The sequence below is a fragment of the Amphiprion ocellaris genome, chromosome 4 (assembly GCF_022539595.1).
Source record: "Amphiprion ocellaris isolate individual 3 ecotype Okinawa chromosome 4, ASM2253959v1, whole genome shotgun sequence".
NCBI lineage: Eukaryota > Metazoa > Chordata > Actinopteri > Pomacentridae > Amphiprion > Amphiprion ocellaris.
In genome coordinates this window covers 5,658,730-5,684,988 of record NC_072769.1, presented here as the reverse complement: position 1 = coordinate 5,684,988, position 26,259 = coordinate 5,658,730, and the positions used below count along the sequence as shown (strand labels likewise).

At 43.5% G+C, this 26,259-nt stretch overlaps 2 protein-coding genes across 5 annotated transcripts in view; one reads left to right on the top strand and one right to left on the bottom strand.

Annotated features, from left to right (window-relative positions):
• LOC111564580 (3-oxo-5-alpha-steroid 4-dehydrogenase 2-like) overlaps positions 1-19,029 on the bottom strand; it is a 30,941-nt gene extending 11,912 nt beyond the window's left edge. Inside the window, exons 1-4 of the mRNA XM_035945441.2 lie at positions 18,642-19,029; positions 16,760-16,923; positions 15,400-15,501; positions 14,531-14,681 (exon numbers count right to left, since the gene is read on the bottom strand). Of these exons, the coding sequence (XP_035801334.1) occupies positions 14,531-14,681; positions 15,400-15,501; positions 16,760-16,923; positions 18,642-18,925 (701 nt within the window). The 5' untranslated portion in view covers positions 18,926-19,029. The remainder of the gene's footprint in view (positions 1-14,530; positions 14,682-15,399; positions 15,502-16,759; positions 16,924-18,641) is intronic.
• Positions 19,030-22,159: 3,130 nt separating this feature from the next.
• Positions 22,160-26,259, top strand: part of LOC111564581 (CSC1-like protein 2) — a 28,898-nt gene continuing 24,798 nt past the window's right edge. For all 4 annotated transcript variants that reach the window (XM_055010259.1, XM_055010257.1, XM_055010258.1 and 1 more), the window contains exon 1: positions 22,160-22,432. The gene's annotated coding sequence lies outside the window, so the exon portion shown is untranslated. The remainder of the gene's footprint in view (positions 22,433-26,259) is intronic.

Below are 26,259 nucleotides of genomic sequence, written 5' to 3'. Positions count from 1 at the left end.
GGGCACAAGATGGCTGCCGAGGTGCGGCACAAGATGGCTGCCGAGGTGCAGACACACACTTTAGCAGGTCCTGTGTGCCTGCCCCAAAAGTTCTTCAAAACCATCAAAAGACCTCGGATTCTGCCATCAACTTGTGTTTTTGTTGCTTTTATATCTATCTATCTTCTCCTGAGTTTAACGTGCCCTCGGAAAAGGGATAATTTGATTCTGTATCCAGCCAGAAGAAGTCTACATGTGCTATTCACCAAACTGCTGGACTATGGCTATGCCCGGCCTCCCCCAGGTAAATGTGATCATTTTGTGAATCATAAAACATTCCTGGGTGCTAAGCTGGTGATGATACTACTTTTGGCTGGTGATATTGAAATAAACCCTGGGCCTTCTCCGGATGGGCTACAGCTAGCTGGGCAATCACAACTTCCCAGGCTATTAACAGTGCCAGTTATGTTTTCACCACTACAACCTGGGCTAATTCTGCAGCTGGGAGGCCAAACATCACTGCACCAAGCAGGACCAGCACTTTTGCAGCTCTCGGGCCTGCCAACAATGCAGCTACCACCACTACAGCACCCTGGGCTACCACCACTGCAGCTTCCACCACTGCAGCTGCCACCACTGCAGCGCCCTGGGCTACCACCACTGCAGCGTCCTGGGCTACCACCACTGCAGCGTCCTGGGCTACCACCACTGCAGCTTCCACCACTGCAGCGTCCTGGGCTATCACCACTGCAGCGTCCTGGGCTATCACCACTGCAGCTTCCACCACTGCGGCGTCCTGGGCTATCACCACTGCAGCTTCCACCACTGCAGCGTCCTGGGCTACCATCTATGACTCTGCGACAGCGGCCGGTGCTTACACCTCTGTCTACACCACTCTCAGCTCTTGGAATCTGCACTCCACACGCCTCCATCATAACGTCACACGGTAACAACTCTGCAAACGGGATACCTAAAGCGAGAAACAACAGTGCCCGAGTATGTAAGTACAATCTGGACACTCTACAGTCTGTTGTTGCAGCTAAACAGCGCAAAACTAAACTTTTCCAAACTGTTAACCATGCATCTGTCCTGTGGAATCCACAAAACAAACCAAAAGGAATATTTGGTGGACATATAAATATTAATGGTATAAAAACAAAAGCAGATCAATTGCAACATCTGCTAATTGACTCAAACCTGGACTATCTATGTATAACCGAGACTAAACTTAAGCTAACTACATCGGCATCGGTTTTTACATTTCCGGGTTATAAGGCATACAGGAGGGACTGAGAAGGAAAAGGGGGAGGCGGGGTCCTCGTGTACATCAAAGAATGCTTTCAGAGTCAACAAATAGACTTACCAACAAAAACTGTGGAGTGTGTTGGTGTGAAGATTACTCTTTCACCACAAATGTCTTTTATTATACTCTCAGTGTATAGACCACCAAATACACCTGTTAAATTTTATGTTGGTTTGAAAGAAATTTTGAAGAGGTGTGAAAGTAGTGAAGTGCTTTTAATGGGGGATTTTAATGCCAATTGGCTGAATAAAAAGGAAAGGAAAAATCTTAAAGATTTAACAAATGCAATGCAAATGACTCAACTGATCACTACACCAACCAGAATTGGAAAAACATCTCAAACATTAATCGATTTAATATTTACTAATAAAAAGGATAGAATATCCAAAACCTACAATTTCATTGTGGGATTGTCTGACCATAATCTCACCTTGGTAGTTAGAAAGTTAAATAAATCACGCTATAAAAACGAGCAAAAAATAAATAATTTAAAATTCCCATATACAGTGGTATGTAAAAGTTTGGGCACCCCTGATAATTTTCAAGATTTTCCTTTATAAATCACTGGTTGTTCGGATCAGCAATTTCAGTTAAATATATCATATAGCAGACGAACACAGTGATATTTGAGAAGTGAAATGAAGTTTATAGGATTTACAGAAAGTGTGCAATAATTATTTAAACAAAAGTAGGCAGGTGCATAAATTTGGGCACCCTTGTTGTTTTATTGATTTGAATACCTTTAGCACTAATTATTGGAACACAAAATGTGTTTGGTAAGCTCATTGACCCTTGACCTACATACACAGGTGAAACCAATCATGAGAAAGGGTATTTAAGGTGGCCAATTGCAAGTTGTTCTCCTCTTTGCATCTTCTCTGAAGAGTAGCAACATGGGAGCCTCAAAACAACTGTCAAATGACCTGAAAGCAAAGATTGTTCAACATCATGGTTTAGGGGAAGGATACAAAAAGCTAGCTCAAAGATTTCAGCTGTCAGTTTCCACTGTGAGGAACATAGTGAGGAAATGGAAGACCACAGGCACAATTCTAGTTAAGGCCCGGAGTTGCAGGCCAAGAAAAATCTCAGATAAGCAGAGGGGAAGGATGGTGAGAACAGTCAAACTCAACCCACAGACCAGCTCCAAAGACCTACAACATGATCTTGCTGCAGATGGTGTCACTGTGCATCATTCAACTATTCAGTGCACTTTGCACGAGGGGATGCTGTATGGGAGAGTTATGCGGAAGAAGCCTTTTCTGCGCACATGCCACAAACAGAGTCGCTTCAGGTATGCTAAAGCACATTTGGACAAGCCAGCTTCATTTTGGAATAAGGTGCTGTGGACTGATGAAACTAAAATTGAGTTATTTGGACATAACAAGGGGCGGTATGCATGGAGGATGAAGAACACAGCATTCCAAGACAAACACTTGCTACCCACAGTAAAATTTGGTGGTGGTTCCATCATGCTGTGGGGCTGTGTGGCCAGTGCAGGTACTGGCAATCTTGTTAAAGTTGAAGGTCGCATGGATTCCAGTCAGTATCAGCAGATTCTTGCGAACGATGTTCAAGAATCAGTGACAAAGTTGAAGTTGCGCCGGGGCTGGACACTTCAACAAGATAACGACCCTAAACACTGCTCAAATTCTACTAAGGCATTCATGCAGAGCAACAAGTACAACATTGTGGAATGGCCATCTCAGTCCCCAGACCTGAATATTATTGAAAATCTGTGGTGTGATTTAAAGCGGGCTGTCCATGTTCGGAAACCATCAAACCTGACTGAACTGGAGATGTTTTGTAAAGAACAATGGTCAAAAATACCTTCAACCAGAATCCAGACCCTCATTGGAAGCTATAGGAAGCATTTAGAGGCTGTTATTTCTGCAAAAGGAGGATCTACTAAATATTGATGTAATTTTTCTGTTGGGGTGCCCAAATTTATGCACCTGCCTACTTTTGTTTAAATAATTATTGCACACTTTCTGTAAATCCTATAAACTTCATTTCACTTCTCAAATATCACTGTGTTCGTCTGCTATATGATATATTTAACTGAAATTGCTGATCCAAACAACCAGTGATTTATAAAGGAAAATCTTGAAAATTATCAGGGGTGCCCAAACTTTCACATACCACTGTATCTCCAAGAAAAATCGAGCTCTTCTAGAGCGAGATATTAAAGAAATAGACTGGTGTGGCAAAACTGACAATTGTTGCAACCTCTCCTGTAAAAATATTTTATCCGCTATAAAACAGATCATTGATAAATATACACAACTCAAATCTAAAAAAAGCAATAAAAAGCTACTGCCTTGGTTTAATAGTACTCTATGGGACCTTATGAAACAGAGAGACCTTGCTCTTAAAAGGTTCTTTAAATCTAAACTTAATACGGATTTCTATACATATAAATTCTTACGAAATAAAGTCATTACACAGCTTAGAAGTGCAAAAGCAAATTTCTACTTAAATATGATAAAAGATGCAAAAGGAAATACCAAGCTATTATGGAAAAGTATGGACAACCTATCTGGTAGGAAAAATAAGAGTTTTGAGTCTCTACAACTTAAAGTAAATGGATCCATCCTAAACAATAACACAGAGCTAGCATTATATTTTAACCAATATTTTCTTAACTGTGCATTGGATTTGGCAGGCTCATTCTCTCAAATAAGCTGTGTCTCTAAATTTCAGTGTGATGAGTCTTTTTTAAAATTGGACACAGTTGATCAAAGCAATGTTTTAAAATGTATATCTATGCTAAATAGCAGTAAAACTAAGGATATTTTTGGTATAGATACAGTATTTTTAAAAGAACATAAGGAAACTTTCACACCACCTTTAACCAAAATGATTAACCAGTCTATACTTGAGAGCACCTTTCCCACAGTTTTAAAAACAGCCATAATCAAGCCTATACACAAGTCAGGAGACAAGCTTCAGGTCTCAAACTATCGGCCAATAAGCATTCTTCCCTCAATCTCAAAAGTCTTGGAAAAAGTAGTAGCAGAGCAGCTCATGGATCATCTTAATTCACTGGAGATGTCACACCCACTCCAGTTTGGGTTTAGAAAACAATATTCCACAGAGACTGCCTGCTGCTATCTAACGGAGGAGATCAAGTCCAGACTTGATGGGGGAGGAGTGGTAGGAGCTGTCTTTCTTGACTTGCGTAAGGCATTCGACACCGTTAACCATAAAGTATTAATAAACAAATTATCACAATTTTGCTTACATGAAAATACAATAAACTGGATTCAGTCATATCTCTGCGACAGACAACAGTGTGTCACAGTTAACAATGAAACATCTCCACTGCAAGCCTGCAGCATAGGTGTACCGCAGGGCTCTATTCTTGGGCCACTGCTGTTCACACTATATATTAATGACCTTCCAAACATCTGCAATGCCAAAATAATAATGTATGCCGATGATACTGTAGTGTATACACATGGTGATACTGTGGAAGAGGTGGCTCAAAAACTTACAATAGAGATGAGAAAAGTATCAAACTGGTTAAAAAACTCTTGCCTAACTTTAAATGTTGAAAAAACGGTTTCTATGTTTTTTACAAAAAGTTTTAAACTACAGAATTGTCCTAAAGTCATGATAGAAGGTCAACCTATTCAAAATGTCGAACAATACAAGTATTTAGGTGTAATTCTAGATCCAAACTTAAACTTTAAGAAACATATTAAAAGGTTAACAAATACTTTAAAATTTAATCTTTCAACCTATCGGTATATTAGAAATTCGTTAACCACTGAAGCATCATATGTGTATTTAAATGCTATGATTTTACCACATTTATGATACTGTATGACAACTTGGTCACAGGCATGTGTTACTACTCTTAAGCCTCTTGAATCTTTATACAAAACTTCTCTTAAAATTCATGATAAAAAACCACGAATATATCATCATTGCAAAATTCTAACTAAACATGGTATTTTAAGCTTTGAAAATTGTATTAGATATTCTAATCTATGCTTATTGTTTAGGATAATTCATGGCACTGTTGCGCCACCGCTAAAGACTTTTATCCCTCTGTGTTCTGAAGTCTCTTCTCGAGACACTCGGACTTCTCTTCGGGGCGAGTGTTATATACGAAAACTCGACTCCGCTTTTGGAAGATCAGCGTTCTCCTATGTTGCAATGAACCAATGGAACAAATTACCCACAGAGCTTTTAAAATGTAAGCACTTCAATGAGTTTTCAAGCTTGCTGAAGCGATGGCTGCTCTCGGATCAATCTTGTACCCATTAATGATGATTTTGAAGGTGCTTTGGTGTCAGCACTTTTTTGTAGAGGCTTTGGAGTTTGATCTTATGAATTATTTGTGTTTAATGTTTGAAATGTTTAATCTTGTGTCTTTTTTCTTTTAACATTGATGTAACCTAACACATCTTTGGCCTGCTCTGGGACTACAGGTGGAAATTAGCACTTGTGCTATAACCTGGCATAATGCATCTCTCCCCACGGGGTTAATGTTGTTTGTGCGCTGTCCCATGGATCAAATAAATAAAATTTAAAAAAAAAAAAAAAAAAAAAAGGTCCTGTTGGTCAGGTAAGATTCAAACCACTTGAGTACAGTACCACTGATGCCAACATAATTATTTAGGCGGGACAAGAGAATAGAATGGTCGACAGTATCAAATGCTGCTGTTAAGTCAAGCAGCACAAGGACAACAGGACGCTTGGCATCAACAGACACAGCTATGTCATTGTGAACTTTAAGCAGTGCAGACTCTGTGCTATGCCGAGACCTGAACCCAGACTGAAATTTTTCCAGAATAAAATTGTTTTCTAAAAATGCCTGTAGCTGTGTAAAAACAATTTTCTCAAGGACTTTAGAGATAAAAGGCAAGTTAGAAACAGGTCTAAAATTAGATAAAACATTAGCATCGAGATGTGTTTTTTTAAGAAGTGGTCTCACAACAGCATGTTTAAAAGCAGCTGGAACACATCCTGCGCTAAGACAAGTGTTCATTAAAACCAAGAGGACAGGCCCAACAGTAGAAAACACCTCTTTAAGCAATTTAGTTGGGAAAACATCCAAAGGGCAATTTGTTGTTTTCATATGTTTAACTACGTCAGTAAGGGATGATAGGGAGATGGGCTCAAAGTGGTCAAACACTGGAGAGAGTGGGGTTGTAGCAGACTGATCTGGGCTGATACTGCTGCTGCACAATGCTCTCACAGACATCACTTTGTCCACAAAAAAGCGTAGAAAGTCCTCACATGTAGAAACTGTGGCGTCAGACAGAGGATTGGTGTGGGGGCTCACAACAGAATTAATAGTACTGAACAACACACGGGGGCAGTGACCATTAGTCGAGATAATATCCGACAGATATTGTGATTTAGCCTCCTTCACAGCCTTCTGATACTGAACGAGACTGTCCCTCAGTATCTCCAGCGATACATGTAGCCTGTCCTTTTTCCAGTGTCGCTCCGCCTGTCTGCAGCGCTGTCTGAGGGTCCGGGTTGAATCATTCAACCAGGGATCAGTCCTGGGCTTGGTGGACCTGGACCTAATAGGGGCGATAGTGTCCAGGATCTCAGAACAAGCTGAGTAGAAAGATGACAGGAAGCTGTCTGGGCATCCAGTAGGATTAATTCCATCACAAGCATAAAACTCAGAGTCCATAAAAGCAGTCTCAAACTCTGCAGCTGTTGAAGAAGTAATAATCCGACGGCGAGATGCTGGGACGGGAGGCTTTCCAACAGGTGGAGGAGCAAGAACTTCAAAAATAACTGGGAAATGATCTGAGATGGGAGTCTCAGATATTTCAACAAGTGACACCACAAGCCCATGAGAAATAATTAAGTCCAGTGTATGCCCAGCACTATGTGTAGGACCATCCACAGTTTGAATAAGGTCGAAGGATGACAGTAGACGTTTAAAATCAGTGGCCAGCTGATCAGACGGACAACAAACATGAATGTTAAAATCCCCACAGATTAAAAGCTGTTCATATTTAGAAGCCACCTCTACTATGAACTCAGAGAACTCCTGAATAAAGTTCTTGTTGTATTTAGGTGGACGGTAGACCACAGCACATAAAACTGGACAAGATAATTCCACTGTGAACAACTGTACTTCAAAACAGGAATAATTATTTACATGCAATGGTTTGCAAGTGAAATTATCCTTAAAAACTGTGGCGACTCCGCCCCCTCGACCTGACGTTCGCGGTGTGCTGAGGAAAGAGCAGCGAGGGGGGAGGAACTCAGTGAACGCGCTGTCGTCACCGGGTTTAATCCACGTTTCCGTCAACAAAAGGAAATCCAGCACCTGTGTTGAGAAGAAATCATTCAGGATAAAAGTTTTATTTGTTAAAGACCTCGTATTAATGAGGGCGACGCGCATCGGTGTGTGGTCAGTTCGCTTGGAACTACGAGCAACAGGGCGGAGATTTCCCTGCATGGAGCCTCGTCTGCAGATGCTGACACGCCGCGGGCGGCTGGGATGTGTGTAGCCGGCATCTGGAACAGCTGATCGGAGCCAGCTGACCTCCGAGGAACACCGCACGATGAAGCCGTCATATTCCCTGGGAAACCGCAGCAGGTGACGACGATCATACTTGGAAGACTGCATCATGTAGGCTCTCAGTGGAACAAGGACGCCGCTTCGTTTCCCTCGTTTTCTGTGGCGACGTTTGCGGGGCGGGGGAACAGGTAGACGCCGCAGGTAGTGGGGCACAGACGCCAGGAACGGTGGGAGCATCTTTGATTGTCCACTACAGTCATAGATCGTTGGCTTTTTCACTAAATCACTAAAATCTAGGAGGGTCTGGCGATCATACACCAGCAGCGGTGACACATTATTAACAAAAAGTGAAATTAAAAGTAGCAGCAGCAAAACATGGAGCAGAGGTAGACGACCTGCCATACACAGTGGCGCCATCTTGGATTCATGTGCCAAGTCAAGCCAAACCCACCCACAAGAAGAGGTGTACTTTCCACCGTAGCCTCTGTTTATGATCCCTTAGGCTTTATCGCACCTTTTGTCCTTCTAGGCAAACAGATTCTCCAGCAAATGTGCAGAGATAAGGTTGATTGGGATCAAGAGCTTCCAGAGTATTTAAAACCCCAGTGGGAGTCCTGGATCAAAGACCTTCCAAGTTTATCTGACGTTCAGATTCAAAGATGTTTCGTTCCTACAGATTTTGGACAAGTGAAAAGCTATGAGCTTCATCACTTCGCAGACGCCAGTGTCAATGGATATGGCTCATGTACTTACCTGCGAGTCATTAACCAATCAGATCAAATCCATTGTTGCTTAGTAATGGCCAAATCAAGAGTCACACCAACTAGTGTCATGACTATCCCTCGACTCGAGCTCTCAGCAGCAGTTGTTGCAGTTAGAGTCAGTGATCTACTCAAAACAGAGCTTGAAATTCCGAACGTTCAAGAGTTTTTCTGGACAGACTCCACCGTCGTTCTCGGCTACATTAATAACGACGCCAGACGGTTTCAAGTGTTTGTAGCCAATCGCATACAAAGAATCAAGTCAAGCACAAAACCAGAACAATGGGCATATGTTGTGTCAGAGCATAACCCTGCGGACTACGCCTCTCGAGGCTTAACAGCAGAACAACTCAAGTCCTGAGATTGGTTCAAAGGACCAGCATTCCTCTGGAAAAGTGAACTACCTGATAGAGAAGTCAAGGTGGGAGAGATCAAAGAAAACGATCCAGAACTCCGCAAAGCTTTTGTGTGTACCACCAGTGCAAAAGAAGATCGAACTATTCTCGACAAATTTAAGAAGTTCTCTGAATGGTCCAGGTTGATAAGAGCACTCACGATCTTGAGGAGAAAGGTCAAAGAACACAAAGGTGAAATACAAAAGAGCAAAGAAAGTACGAGTTTGGAAGAAAGAAAAGAAACAGAACTGTTTGTCATTAAACTTGTTCAAGAGAATGCTTTTGCAAAGGAGATACAAAGTCTGAAATCAAAGAAAACAGTTTCCAAGACTAAAGACTGTAAACTGTACAAACTAAGTCCGTTTTTGGATGAAGAAGGAATCCTCAGTCGGCAGACGTCTGAGTCAAGCTGTGCTACACCCACATGTGAAGCATCCAGCAATACTTCCCAAGGACAGTCATATCTCAACTTTGCTTATCCGACATTTTCACTCGAAAGTTCAGCATCAAGGTCGTGGAATGACAATGAATGAACTGCGAGCCAACGGTTGGTGGATACTTGGAAGCAGCCGTGCAGTTTCATCGTGTATCTTCAAATGTGTCAAGTGTCGCAAGTACAGAAGGAAAATGGAGAATCAAAGTATGGGAGATCTACCAGTAGACCGGACAGAACCTACTCCACCCTTCACTTATGTTGGAATGGATTGTTTTGGCCCGATTTATGTCAAAGACGGACGCAAAGAGCTGAAGAGATATGGACTCATTCTAACCTGTCTATGTTCGCGAGCCATACATATCGAAGTGGTAGATGACCTAAGTACAGACTCATTCCTCAATGCTTTACGGGCGTTTATTGCAATCAGAGGGAATGTTCGTCAACTAAGATGTGACAAAGGAACCAATTTTGTTGGTGCCCAGAGAGAATTTGCAAATCTCATGAAAGATATGGATCAGGAGAAAGTGAAAGTACTTGGATGTGAATTTCTCATGAATCCCCCTTCCGCAAGCCACATGGGTGGAGTGTGGGAAAGGCAGATAAGGACCATCCGTAGTGTTCTTTCAGCTATCCTTGACCAGTCAGCAAAGAGACTTGACAGTACTTCTTTGAGAACCTTGTTCTATGAAGTTATGGCGATTATTAACAGCAGACCACTGTCAGTAGAACATTTGAACGATCCTACAGGCCCTGAACCGTTAACGCCCAACCACATTCTAACTATGAAGTCAACCATTATTCAACCTCCTCCAGGAGAGTTCATGAAAGAAGATTTGTATCTTCAAAAGAGATGGAGAAGAGTACAATATTTGGCCAATGAGTTTTGGATTCGTTGGAGGAAAGAATATTTGCTCAACTTGCAACCAAGACAAAAATGGAATGCACACAGAAGAGATCTAAAGATAAATGATGTAGTGCTTCTACAAGAAGACCTTGCACCACGCAATGAGTGGAAACTAGCCAAAATCACAGATGTCTATCCTGGTATAGATAACAAAGTGAGAAAGGTTCGACTTTTGGTTAGTGAGAGGACATATGACCAGCAAGGTAAACTTACAACTAAAACAGTGTCACTAGAACGACCTATACATAAAGTTGTTGTTTTACTTGAAGCCAAATAAGTTTCAGTGTTATTTTTTTTGTGTGTTCGAACTATGTGTCAGTTGAGTTTAAAGCATGGAAATCCCACTGTTAAGTGTTGTGAGATTTGGTGGGAGTGTAACTGCCATATTTTCATTTCCCTGTATTTTCTGTGTATTTTGATATTATTATGGTTCAACGCCACTAGAGGGCGCTGTGGTGCTGAGTAAGAGGTTAATTGCACCAGAAGAAGCGATCTCAGAGAAGAAGAAACGATCTGAGAGAAAAGAAGCATGAAAAGGGCTAAGACGAAAGGTTAAAAGTTTAAGAAGATAAGATAAATAAGAAGAAAGAAGAAAACCCAGGCAAATTCCTCTCTCGGTACTCAGCCAACGAGGTATTTTGTCTGTTTTATTTTGTAGTAGTTTTATTTTGCTGATTGTCTTTATTTTCTGTAAGCTAATTGTTGTTTCGTCTGTGTTTTTTAGTTTTCACGGTGGTATTTATGAATCTGTGGATTCAATAAATTCATCAGTTTGAGAAAGCCACTTGTGTCTGTCGGTACCTGGAGGAATTATAATTAGTATGGTTTCACTGTTTAAAATGATGCCACTTCTTTTCAGACAGAACCTGTGATAATAAAACAATACAAAATTCTTAGTTTCATGTTAATAAAGCACTTGAAGCATTAAGTTTGGCTCATTGCTTTTTTCAGAATTAAACATACCACTCTTTGGGTGGTAGTGGCCCCGGGTTCAGTAAACTTGGAAAGATATTCACAGATTCGGACTTCTGGCATCAATAACTCGTTAGATATAGGTTGTCAAAACATAAATGATGCCTCTTTCCCATTGTTGTACAGTAGACAATGTTGCTACAAGCCCAGTTTAATCAAAAGTATCTGTCTTTCAAGCTGCAGGAATAGCATTGGTGTCCATGTGCAGCTGGCTGTGAACAGGTATGGTCAGCAAATTGCATAACTACTGCAGCAGCGAAGAGAGACACAAATATTCAATAACTTCCCTCTTATATACTGTACTGTCACCAAAATCACTACAGCTACACTGGGAGACTGTTAGCAACACTAGCCGACCGTTAGCTACACTAGGAGACTGTTAGCTACACTAGCCAACTGTTAGCTACACTAACCAACTATTAGCAACACTAACCGACTGTTAGCTACACTAGGAGACTGTTAGCTACACTAGCCAACTGTTAGCTACACTAACCAACTATTAGCAACACTAACCGACTGTTAGCTACACTAGGAGACTGTTAGCAACACTAGCCGACTGTTAGCAACATTAGCTGACTGTTAGCAAAAATAGCTGACTGTTAGCTACACTAGGAGACTGTTAGCTACACTAGCCGACTGTTAGCAACACTAGGAGACTGTTAGCTACACTAGCCGACTGTTAGCTGCACTAGGAGACTGTTAGTAACACCAGCTGAATGTTAGCATCACTAGCTGACTGTTAGCGACATTAGCTGTTAACAATAGCTGACATTTAGCTACACTAGGAGACTGTTAGCTACACTAGCCGACTGTTAGCTACACTAGGAGACTGTTAGCTACACTAGGAGACTGTTACCAACACTAGCCAACTGTTAGCAACACCAGCTGACTGTTAGTATCACTAGCCGACTGTTAGTGACATTAGCTGACTGTTAACAATAGCTGACTGTTAGCTACACTAGAAGACTGTTAGCAACACTAGCCGACTGTTAGCTACACTGAGGACTGTTAGCTACACTAGGAGACTGTTAGTAACATTAGCTGACTGTTAGCGACATTAGCTGACTGCTAGGAACATTAGCTGACTGTTAGTGACAATAGCTGACTGCGACATTAGCTGACTGTTAGCAACATTAGCTAATTATTAATGACATTAACAAGCTGTTAGTAACATCAGCTGACTGTTGGCGATATTAACTGACTATGAGCGATATTAGGTGCCTATTAGCAATATCAGCTCACTGTTAGCCACATTCCCTGACTGGTAGCTACATTAGCTGACTGTTGGCGATATTACCTGACTGCTAGGAACATTAGGTGACTGTTAGTGACAATAGCTGACTGTTCGCGACATTAGCTGACTGTTAGCAACATTAGCTGACTGTCAGCAACATTAGCCGATTATTATTGATGCTAGCTAGCTGTTAGCAACATTAGCCGACTGTTAGCAACATTAGCTGATTATAAACAATATTTATGGGCTGTTAGCAACACTAGCCAACTGCTAATGATATTAGATTAGATTATTAGATTATGCTTTATTTGTCATTGCACACTTTCATATACAATGAAATTTCATTTGAGCTGCCCTGCCAATGACAGCTCAGGCTGCTGCGTAGTGCTGCACACCTTTCTTGAGGAAAAAAGAAAAAGACATGTTGGGATCTGGGTAGGGGTAGCAGAGGGTAAATGAAAAAAAAGGCACGTTGTACCAAATGAAACCTCCAATGTTGGGAAATTCAATTTGAGAAGGAACCTTAAAAAAAAAAAAAAAAAAAAAAAACGCGACAGGCAAAGCATGACATAAGACAAGGCTAGTTGGGATAAGAATGTGGGGTGGTGGATGGGGGAGCACCGCACAGTTAGTCAGTTCCTGTGCAGCAATTCCTGCGCACGGATTCCTGACCCCTGTGCATAGCGAGGGAAGCTTGTGGAGGCGGAGGGGAGGGGGTATCGGCATGTGTGTGCGAATGTTTAGCTCAATCCTCAGTTCAATGAGTCCGATGTGTGTGTATGCGTGTAGCCCATCTACTTCCGTTTCAGACCCCCGGTGTCTCAGTTCGCGAGGGTGGAAGCGCGATAATACAGCAGGTTGCTATGGAGACGTCCTCGGTTGGCCCGGTCCAAAAGTCAACAGGTGTCCTTGGGAAGGTGGAGGGGGGGGGGGGGGTTAGGAGAGCTATCTCTTGGCCATGAAACTTCCAGAGGAGTTTGTTATTGTTCCAGGGGCGCCAGAATGTAATCGGATTCTTTCTTGTTTAGGTGGGGGAGAGGAGCAATTTCACCTTCCCCCTACTGCTCTCAACAATTTTAGACCCCAGCTGTAGTGATTCTCACCCTGATGGCTTCCACTTTGCGACTCACATCAACAGTCACACCAAGCAAATTGTTCATCTTACGATTGAGTTCGTCATACCGAGCATCGGCAGCCGTGATCCGATCCTTTGCGTAGACCAGCAGTGTTTGGACGTTGTTTCCATCTGCGTTCTTCCTGATTTTCCAGAAGCTCAGGCCAGTGAACAAGCCAATTATCAGCAGGCCTGTCATCATAAATCTTAATATATAAACATCTTCCACATCCTCCACGGATAGGGGTGCCAGGCACATGATCCCCTTCCACTTCCCCCAGGCGTCCATCACATAACCAGAGGTGAAACTCCCATCCGGGCAGGTAGCTCCTCTAGGCCTGTGCTCTTTGTGACGACAATGTTGTCAATTGCATTGAGAGACCAGTTAATCAATTCCATGATCGGTGTTTCGAAGGTCCAGTGCCAAGCCATCGCTCCAAGTCAGACAGACGAGACAAAAAGTGCAGCAAGCACCTATTAGGGATGTTGTGTAACTGTTACTGACATCACTTAAGTGAAATCAGCATTACTAGTGTAGTAAATTGTGTCACTGTAACTGTAACACGAGTCAAAACAAAGAATAAGACTTAAAGGAACATGTTTAAATATTATGGTTCAGACCCCAAAAAATTACGCTAAATACACGTTTAACTGATTAAGTCTTATAAAAAAGTTTATATCATACATATTAATTATATAAAAATAATGAAGTTAAATACTACGGCTAAGATCTCTCAATACTAAGAAAAACATCATGAAAAAGTTCAAACAATCCCCATGAACAAACAAAAAAAAGAATAAAAAGACTGTTGAATGACAGCTTTTGTTTAAAACCATCAACATGCGGAACGAGTCATTCAAAGACACCAAACTGAACCATTCTACTGGATAATTCTGAAGCGATGCTGGTGCTGACTCGGGTTCTGAGGGTACCTGTGGTGCTGGTAGGCTCTGGGCCCGATGGAGCAGACGGTGAAGAAGAAGAAGGCGAAGGCTGGTAGAGACCCGGCAGCTACAGCGAAACCACACCACTGGACGATCTCCCCGAAGAAGTTAGCTCCAGAAACCAACTCAAACAGCCCACCTGGAAGACACAAGGGCAGGAGGTCAGTAGGAACCCTCTGATGGACCAGGGTCTGCTGAATCTGGATCAGAATGAAGATCAGGATGTGGATCTGGCTCTGGATGTGGATCTGGATGTGGGTCAAGATGTGGGTCTGGATGTGGATCTGGATCAGGATGTGGCTCTGGATGTGGGTCAGGATATGGATGTAGATCTGGATCTGGATGTGGATCAGGATGTGGGTCTGGATGTGGGTCTGGATGTGGATCTGGATCAGGATGTGGATCAGGATGTGGCTCAGGATGTGGATCAGGATGTGGATCAGGATGTGGCTCAGGATGTGGACCAGGATGTGGGTCTGGACGTGGATCTGGACGTGGATCTGGATGTGGGTCTGGATGTGGATCTGGATAAGGATGTGGCTCTGGATGTGGGTCAGGATATGGATGTGGATCTGGATGTGGATCAGGATGTGGGTCTGGATGTGGATCTGGATCAGGATGTGGGTCAAGATGTGGGTCTGGATGTGGATCTGGATCAGGATGTGGGTCAGGATGTGGATGTGGATCAGGATGTGGGTCTGGATGTGAATCTGGATCAGGATGTGGATCTGGATGTGGATCAGGCTGTGGGTCTGGATGTGGACCAGGATGTGGATCAGGATGTGGACCAGGATGTGGACCAGGATGTGGATTTGGATGAGGATGTGGGTCTGGACCAGTATGTGGGTCTACAGTACCATGGGGGATCCTGTAGACAGTCTCTCCAGGCTTTCTGAGGCTGCGCAGGATGTGGTCGCTGTGGATGTTGATGGTCATTCCAACCACAAACACCAGTAAACCTGCAAACACAGAAACAGCCAGTGATGATCTGATGTTAAACTGGACTTTAGGAGGTTTTGACCCGAAACATTTCAATAAATCCGACGTTCTGCTGCTGAATGCAGAAACAGGAATGTGCCGTTAACTGGGTTATCTGCTCCTCATGCTCAGGGAGAAAACAAACAAGGCGTTCATGGATGGAGGACATTCCACCAGGACAGCAGACACAAATCTGTTCACTACGTCATTCAACAATCAGCTCTCTGACGACTAAATGGAAAATATGCAGCCTGGAAAGAAGAACCCGAGAGAACAGCAGAACGTGGAAACTGCAGCATAACACAAAGTACAGAACAAAGCCGGGAAAGATCAACAGAATCTGAAAATGAAGCGCCTGGCACTGCTAACAGTTAGCTAATGTCACTAGCAAACAGCTGATGTTGCTATCAGTTGGCTAGTACAGCAAACAGTTAATGTCACTACTTGTGTTGCTATAGGCGAACATTCTGAACAGTCCACTAATTTCTTCTATACACAGTCTATGCTAATGTTGCTGATAATTGTGTATTATTACTAACAGTCAGCTAATCTTGCTAACAGTCGACTAATGTTAATGTTAGCATTGCTCACAGTCAGTTAGCACTATTACCGGTCAGCTAAAATCACTAACTGCTAATATTGCTAACAGCAGGCCAATGTCGCTAACAGTCGACTAAGATCAATCAGAATTGGCTAATATTGCTAATGTCCCTAACAGTTGGCTAAAGTTACTACGAGCTGGCTAATGTTATTACCAGTCTGCTAATATTGCTAATGTCTGTAACAGTTGGCTAAAGTTACTACAAGATGGCTAAGGTTATTAACAGTCTGCTAATGTTGCTAATAAATGTGGGTTATTGTCACTAAGAGACTCCTACTATCACAAACAGTTGGCTAACATCGCCAACAGTCAACTACTGCTGCTAACATAAGACTAATGATACTAGCTTAGTTGGCTAATGTTGCTAATAGTCAGCTAATGTCACTAACAGTCAATAAACATTGCTAACAGACAATGAGTATCACTAGCCGTCAGCTAAAGGTGCTAGCAGTTGGCTAATGTCATTATGTAGCTAACTGGAGTTGCTGAGGCTCATGGGTATTGTAGTATTCAGAGCCACCCACCCAGCTGACAGGAAAAACTAGTTTGTCTGAGACAAAACAAAAACCGTTGAGCAGAAAGTGGGGCGACATCCCAAAGAAACCTCGTCAGACATTATGCTTATGGACGTGACTCACCTGCAGCCAGGTGGGCGTCGGTCAGCCAGGTGTCCTCCAGACGGCGGCAGTGCAGCAGGTAGTGTGCCTGTAGGAAGCCGTTGAGCGAGCAGAAGATGGCGGAACAGAGGACGATGAACAGCGGGACGGGTCGTCCTCTAGTCAGGAAGGCATAGATGAAGCTCCTGCACAACACACTGAGGTCACTTCCTGTTTTAGACACACCTGGTGAGCAGAGCAGGTTAGGAGCTGCAGGAAGGAGCTCACCGGTTCTAACCTTCACCTGGTCATTACTGTGAACTCATCCCTCAGAACCAGAAAGCTGTAATGTCGCCGTTCCAAACAGTACCACACTAAAATACACTCCAAACACACCTGCACCACACAACACACACCTGAGCAGGACGTTATCACACCTGGGAGCAGTTCAGACTGAAGAACTACAGAGTCCAGTAGCTCAGGTTAACCTCAGCTGTGCTTTGTTGCTGTAGAAACTAAAATGTGGTTACAGGTTTGTGAACAGATTAGCATGTGTACGTTATGTACGGATACTGGATCGCGTGACCTAAATATGTAGCGGGCGGTTCAGAAACACCCCCGCAATTTAATCAGTTGTTCCTTGGATCATTTCTGATGGATAAGTCCTGATAAGTCCTCAGCGGTGGATTTGTGGTAGGATCACAGTCATGTGATCGTCAGCAGGCAGCTGATGTAGTGTTCACTTGTTGCCATGGTTACAGTGACACAGTGCCGCTATCTGGCAATGATACAGAAACCTTTAACAAATCCATGGATCCAGACTATAAGCCACATCACTGCCAAAATCTAATCACTTGGTCCTTGTGTCATTTCTGATCTTCCCTGAAAATTTCATCCAAATCCGTTGGTCTGTTTTGAGTAATATTGCACAGGACAGACAGATTCACAGAGAAACGTACATTGATCGTCACATAACTCCGCTGCGTTCCTTGGCGGAGTTATAATAAAATGAATATTCTAGTATCAGATTTGTGTATGATTGTGTTCATTTGCATTTACTCTGTTTTAGAGTAATGTTGCTGACAGACGGACGGACGGACGGACGGACGGACGGACAGACAGACAACTCCGCCACCTTCCTTGTTGGAGTAATAAATGTGTGAAGTATCTGATCTGATATGAGTCCTGATAGTTGTTGATCATAAAGTGAACTTGATTTACAGGTGTTAGTAATTTCATTGGTATGTTTTTCTGCTCAGAGAAACTCTATGCTGTGTTAACTTTGGGGTCCACTGTCTAGCCAGAGCTGACTTGTGGCCCTTAGGGAAATGCAGAGCGGAGGAGCTCCATTTGAGGGGGGTCTTGTTTTTACCAACGGTCTTCAAGTATTAAACCAGATGTAATCCTATCCTTTACCAGAGGGTATAAAAGCAACCTGATTTCTTTGTTCTGCGGGATTTTCACATTGGCTCTGAAGTCTCCATGGTGCCTGAACAGATGCTGTCTTTTTGTATAATAAAATGATATAATGTAAAAGTAACAGTGTCAACGGACGTTCTCTTCAACATCTGCACATCCTTGAGGTCTAAGAGAAACTAGGACATGTGTAATGTTTGACCGATGAGAGTTAATTTTTCCCAGTTTGGGTGAAATGAAAAGCACTCTGGGTTAAATATAAACCGGTTCTTTTCACTGTAAAAACTTCCTGTTAAGTTCTTTCTTCTCCCAGATTTATTACTTTATTTTACTGAACAGCCACAGCTTCTAATGTGCTGCTTAAAAGGTTTGAAACACTAAAGATATTTCTGCTGGTTTTGAGTCACTTTCTGTCACAACAGGAGAAGAAGAAGCGGAAGCGGGGAGGAAGTTTGCACGTCTAGCGGAGGTCTGACTCCGGCCGCTGGGACTCGGACTGCGCGCTGACCTGTGGAAGTAGTGCAGCATGAAGCTCCCCAGCAGCAGCAGCCTCCTCCCGTCGTCCCGCCGCTCGGCGTCCCGCTGTCCGGGCAGCAGCAGCAGCAGCAGTGGCAGCAGGAAGGCCGGGAACTCCTGCAGGAACCAGGCCAGCCGGGCCGGGCAGCAGCGGCTGTTCGCCTCCACGTAGCGGCCGTACCGAGCCCCGGTCCGGGTCTGCCTCCACAGGTAGAGTCCGCCCACGACGATCAGTGTCCAGCTCAGACCGGACACGGCGGCGTCCCGACACTCCATCCCTGGTAACTGAGCCGCAGCACCGGGAATCTGAGCACCGGGAGGAGCCGCCGGAGGGGAGGGACACGTGTAGAGTGTGTGTGTGTGTGTGTGTGTGTGTGTGTGTGTGTGTGTGTGTGTGTGTGTGTGTGTGTGTGTGTGTGTGTGTGTGTGTGTGTGTGTGTGTGTATGGTGTGTGTTGATGCTGACCTTCTTCTACCTCCTAGTGTCCGTCCTTCCTGCTGTCTTTATCCGGTATCTGCTGCTGTCTATCTGACTCCTTGCTTAAGTCTCCTGTTGTTGTTTGTTGTCTGACCTCCTGTCTCTGGTTAGCAGCTGGACACAAACTAGCCTCTCTCCACCTGGTATTTACACCCCCACCCTCTGATCATCCTATAAAATGTGGACTGTGTGTCTGTGAGCCCACTGTACACCAGAATACCCAGAGACTCCCACTGCAGCAAATAACAAAGACTCAACAGTGAGGTAAAATATGTCAAAATTACAAAAATTTTCTCATTTTTAAACAAGACAAAAGAATAACGAATACACAGAAAACAAACAAAATGAGATCAGATGAAAGAACTAAGACACAGAATGACCTCAAACGTGCTCAGAAGGGAAAAAAAACAAGCAAGAGAAGTACATGGAAGTACTGTAGTACTCTGATCTGTACTGTAGTACCTCTGAGCTGTACTGTAGTATCTGAGCTGTACTGTAGTATCTGAGTATGTGACGTTTCTCTGCAGGAACAAACCTGCTGCTGTTAACATCTGGAATCCCTGGAATGTTACACAACCACAGACACACAACATGAACTCATGGGTCATTAAAAACTGGAGGACATTTTACGTCAAATTTCAAATAATCCATGCACAAAATACTGCTGTTTTGTTTTTGTCGTTTTCTGTTTCGTTTTTGGCATTTTGTGTCTTGTTTTTGTTGTTTTGTGCCTTATTTTTGTCATGTGTCTCATTTTTGTCATTTTGTGTGTTGTTTTTGTCATTTTGTGTCTCATTGTTGTCATTTGTGTCTCATTTTTGTCATTTTGTGTGTTGTTTTTGTCATTTTGTATCTTGTTTTTGTTGTTTGTGTCTCATTTTTGTCATTTTCTTTCTTGTTTTTGTCATTTTGTGTCTTGTTTTTGTTTGTGTCTCATTTTTATCATTTTGTGTCTTGTTTTTGTTGTTTTGTATCTTGTTTTTGTTGTTTTGTATCTTGTTTTTGTTGTTTGTGTCTCATTTTCTGTCTCATTTTTGTTGTTTTGTGTCTTGTTTTTGTTGTTTGTGTCTCATTTTTGTCATTTTCTGTCTTGTTTTTGTTGTTTTGTGTCTTGTTTTTGTCATTCTGTGTCAAAAACAAAAACAATTTTCTTTTTTTGTAAGGTGTATTGCACTTTTAAGCAATTCAATTCAATGAAATTGTATTTATAAAGCACCACCCAGGTCAAATTGTCTCCAGACACTTTCCAGAACCCATGTGAACCCCCAGAGCAGCAGAAAACACCTTTAACGGGAAGAAACCCTGAGCAGAACCCGGCTCTTATGGGGGGAAGCCTGTCTTGCTGCTCTTCAGACATAAGTCCACACAGATCATTGAAACCTGGGATATCAGGGCTATATTGATGTAAAGCAAATAGAAATACTCCTAAACATGACACTACAGCATGTAAAAACGTAAGAATATGTCCTGGTGTCTCACAGGGCTGCATGTGGCTGGAGTTGAGCAGCATTCCTCATCAGGGAGGGACGTGTCCAAAGGACGTCCACTTCCAGCCTTTCTGAGACTCTGAGCTCAGTGGCCTCTTCCGTCTGATAACTTCCTGTCTGAATGTTGAGGTCCTGCTGGCCAGGTGTTGTTTGGTCTCTAGATGTCAGAATGTGAACTGCATGCCGAGGAGGACCGTTTGTAACCCAACCAGGATGTTTATTGGTCCATTCATGGATCAAACATCTGTTGTGGATTTTGCCGTTGAACTCCTGGTTGTGCTGGAGGTAGTGAAGCATTGAAGTGTTGGACGTGTGCTGGACAGTCTCTGAGACATGAAGTGTTCTCAGTGAGGTCCAGTAGGACTCGGACTCCATCACAGAGACTGGTTCTTAGAAGACGCTCCAAGGAAGAGGCTCAAAATGAAAGCTAACTGAAGCAGGTGTCCTCAAGATCTGAAGTCCTAGAGACAGAAGGAAGACTACTGCTGATGTCCATGCAGAGATTAATGCTTCTAGATCAATCTGAGAAAGTCTTCAGAATGAAGAAACAAGGCTTAAAGGGAAGAAGAGCTGCTGAGAAGACATCACAGAGGCCTACAAACATCCAGAAACACCTAAAATCTGCTACAAACACTGGACTGGAGATGACTGGAAGAAGGTTCTCTGGATGGACGACTCCAAGTCTGAACTCTTGGGTCAGCATCGTCGTGCTGATGTCCTCAGAAGAGCTGGAGAACCTTTCGATGCTGGATGCATCACAGTGAAACACGGTGGAGGTTCTATTATGGTATGGGGTTCCACTAGTTCAAAGGGATGGGATAATGAACTAGAAGGTTGACCACAACATCTTGGTGCATCATGGAATCCCTTCTGGACTGAACCTGATGGTCGTAGGTTCATAGACCAAGAAAACAACGACCCTGAGCAGAGACTACTGGGCCAAGAAAAAGGAATGTGGAGTTCTGGAACTGATGGACTGATCAAGTTAAAGTCCAGACTGGAATCCTGTTGAACAGATCTGGGATTTATTGATTCAGAAACAGATCAAAGGTTTCACCCAAAGCGAGTCTCTGGGAACAGATAGGACCTATCTGGAACTCAGTGACACAAGAGACTGTGGAAGAGTCCATAAAAACAAGAACACAGCTGTTATCAGGGCAAAGGAGGTCATAGAAAATCTTAAGATTTTTAGCTAATATATATATATATATATATATATATATATATATATATATATTCTACATATATAGTATATATATATATTATTTTATATTATCACATAATATTTCCCTTTAATTATTGTATTTGTCATCAGACACTGATTGTTTTCCATGTTTAAATATTGTGATGTTGTTTTTTACTTTATTTATTTATTTGTTTATTTTGCCCTTGTTTTTTTATCTTTGGTTTTAGACTATTTCATATTTTCATGACATTTATTTATTGATCTGTATTGATTATAATTGACATAAACCTGGTGTTAAACCGCCTGTTGTCGCCCCCTGTCGGCGGCTGCCGGGTGCTGCTGTTTCTATTCCCGGAGACGCCGCCTCCATTTTAGCACCGACACCCGGCGGAGCGGCAGCGGTTCGCAGCACTCAGCGGCCGGCGGAAGGACGCTCCTGTGGCGGGACTCTGGCTCAGACCGCGGCGGTGGTTTCCTTCAGCCTCAATCAGCCTTTTCTGCGGGATGGCAGCGCTGCGGCGGGACGCGGTCGAGGCGGCGGAGGATTTGTGAGGATTTAGCGGCTCGTCCTGCGCGGTGAGACTCGTCGTCGAGCGGAGGAGAGGAGGCGGCGGCTCGGCTTCGGATGGTCAGGTACCGGCTTTATTCTAATCGGCCTGTGACGGGCCGCCTGCTCCCGGGCATCATAAGGCGGCTTTGTCTGATCTCCTGAGCCGCTCGCTAGGCCGCTGCTGCAGCCTCTCCGGCGGCCTGTCAGCGACGGCGGCTCGCTGCTTCCCCCCGGACAGCATCCATCCGGCCCGGGTGTTTCTGGGGAGGGGGGGCGGTTATATAATGAGTGCGCAGAGGACACCGAGCTGTCCGGCGGTCTGTCCGTCCGTCGGCCCGCTGCTGGCCCGTATTCTCTCCGGTTCTCCTCCCGGGGCCTCTGGCGCTCTAATGGCGCACATTAGCGCTTATTTTCGGGCTTTGTGTCCGGACGGATGCTCGGGGACAGAGGGGCCTGGATCGGATGAGGCAGGGGGCTGCAGGTGCAGCAGGGCCGCTGCTCCTCCAGGAGAACCCGTTGCTCCTCCTCTGGTTCCCGGTCAGGGTCACTAAGAGCAGCCGCAACAAAACACTGGATGTTAGAACCCAGGTCAGACACACAACACCACTGCACAGACACAAAACAACACTACAGACACACAACACCATACAGACACACAACACGACAAAACAGACACACAACATTACAGACACACAACAAACACAACAGAGACACAACATGAAACGCACAACACCACAGACAACAAAACCACACAGACACACAACATCACAGACACACAACAAAACCACACAGACACACATCACAGAAACACAACATGACAGACACACAACACCACAAACACATACCACAGACACACAACAGACACCGAACAAGACACACATGACAGACACACAACATGGCTTCACAGACACACAACACCACAGACACACAACAAACACCATAGACACACATCACACAGACACACAACATGACATCACAGACACACATCACCACACAGACACACAACATGACAGACACACAACACGACAGATGCACAACACCACATACACACAATAAACACCACAGACACACAGCACCACACAGACACACAACACCACACAGACACACATCACGAACACACAAAATCACAGACACAAAACATGACAGACACATAACATCAACACACAGACACACAACACTACAGACACACAACATCACCACACAGACACACAACATGACTTCACAGACGCACATCACCACACAGGCACACAACAAACACGACAGACACACAACACTACAGACACACAACACCACACAGACACACAACACTACAGACACACAACACCACACAGACACACAACACCACACACACACTCAACACCACAGACACAACACAGACACACAACAAATACGACAGACACACAACAGACACACAACACCACAGACACACAACATCTTCTCAATATTCCGGCTCCTCGCCTCCGTTTTTGTTATTTGAGCTTGAAGCTCTGAAATCCGACTCTTGGAGTGGACTCTGAAGTCGTGCAGCCTTCACTGACCCCTGGAATTCATAGCTCCATTCAGGCTGTGGTTCGCTCTTGTGATTAGAATGTATTTGTCTGTTTTTCTGGAAGGCACCTGAAGGCACCACAGTGAAACGTTCCCAATTAAACAACAACAATGAAGAGCTTATATTTTGGTAAATTACTTTAGTTCCAAACCAGTCAGAGATGAGTAAACCATCGGGTGTGATGTTTGTTTAAGCAGCCAATCAGAGAGGCTCTGAGATTATCCAACAGCAGCAGGCCGAGGAAGAGGAAGGCCAGGTGCCTTATGGGAAATGTAGGCTGCAGAGTTTTTACTGAAAGCGTTTTACTCTGAACAGTGTCTGACTTAATGTCGTCACTTCTGCAACAGACACAAAACACCCAAAACGAGACACAAAACGCCCAAAACCAGACACAAAACGACCAAAACCAGACACAAAACGACCAAAACCAGACACAAAACGACCAAAACCAGACACAAAACGACCAAATCAGACACAGAATGACAAAATGACCAAAACCAGACACAAAACAACCAAAACCAGACACAAAACGACCAAAACCAGACACAAAATGCCAAAACGATACACAAAACGACTAAAACAAGACACTAAAAGACAAAACGAGACACAAAACGACCAAAACAAGACACAAAACGAGATACAAAATGATAAAAACGAGACATAAAATGATAAAAACGAGACACAAAATGACAAAAATATATATATTTTTTTATATATATACTACAGAGGGTCCGGCTCAAGCCGGTCATCCCTGAAGTCAGGGACCCTCTTCCATGCCGCCGGCCCATGAGGATCTTCAGTCGGAGCTGCGTACAGGATCATCTTCTTCCGGTCAGTCGTGTATCTCAGCGGTCTGACCGCTACTTAATCCACTTGGCCCTGATTAATGTCAGATCGTTCACGAATAAAACTTTTATCTTCAACGATTTCTTCACTTCTCATTTCCTGGATTTTCTGTTGTTGACAGAAACGTGGAGTAAATCAGGTAGCGCGTTTTCAAAGCTCCTCCCCCCTGGCTGCTCTTTCCTGAGCTCTCCTCGAGCTTCTGGTAGAGGAGGGGGTCTCGCCTCTGTGTTCAAGGATAAGTTTAGATGCTGACTTCTCTCCACAAATGACTTCTCATCTTTTGAACTGCAGTTATTTGTGATTGATCTTCCATGTCACATTTTGTGTGCCGTCGTGTGCCGCCCACCTGCATATAATAAGGATTTTATCCAAGACTTTTCAGAGTTTTTATCTGAATTCACTCCTATGTATGATCAGATTCTGATTTGTGGAGATTTTCATATTCACGTTTGTTGGCCGTCTAATCAGCTTGCTACTGACTTTAGAAGATTTTTAGATTGCTTAGACTAAACCCAATCAGTTGACGGACATACACACCACCGTGGTCATTCTCTGGATCTTATTATTTCCAGTGGACTGTCTTTATCTATTAGGGAAATATCAGAAACTGTCACTTCAGATCACCTTCCCATTATTTTGGAAGTATTTTGTGCAGCCCCTCCAGCATCCTGCCAGCCTCTGGTCTTGTCTTGCCGACGCCGTACCTTCACCTCCTCAACAGCTTTTATGAACACACAATTTTTAAATCCTAGTGGTCAAATACATTCTTTCTGCCCAGAGAACTTTATGTCCTCATTTTACTCCACTTGCTCTGGGATTCTGGACTCCATTGCCCCTTTTTGCTACAAATCACCTAAACGGAGAGTTGATCCCTGGGTAAATGACTCTACCTGTGTACTTAGCCGACGCTGCCGTCAGGCCGAACGAAAATGGAAGAAGGACGAACTTCACGTATCCTGGGAAATACTAAAAGCCAGTCTGGCTGACTATCAAAGGGCTATGAAAGAGGCAAAATGTCAATATTTATCCAACATCATCTCTAGCAATAGTCACCGCCCCAGAATTCTGTTCAACATAATCAGCTCTGTTGTTAACCCATCCACCCTGTTCCAGCTGATGCTTCAGTCAAGACCTGCCATGATTTCCATCACTTTTTCACCGATAAAATTGCAACTATCAGGCAGCTCACCTCAGGATATTCAGATGTTGACTTGCCCGTTGCTGCTGTACTTTCTGCTGTGTGTGGTCAGTTTGAACAGGTTTCACTGCCAACTCTCACTAAAGTCGTGCAACAGATGAATCCTACCAACTGCCCCTTGGACATTATTCCCACCAAACTGTTGATCGAGGTTTTTAACATTGTTGGTCCTAGTCTGCTGGTCTTTATTAACTCTTGTCTCAGTTCTGGTCTTGTACCAGCGGCCTTAAAACATGCTGTGGTTCGACCTCTCCTTAAAAAACCCCAGCTTGATCCTTCAGTTTTGTTGAATTTTAGACCTGTTTCAACATTTATCT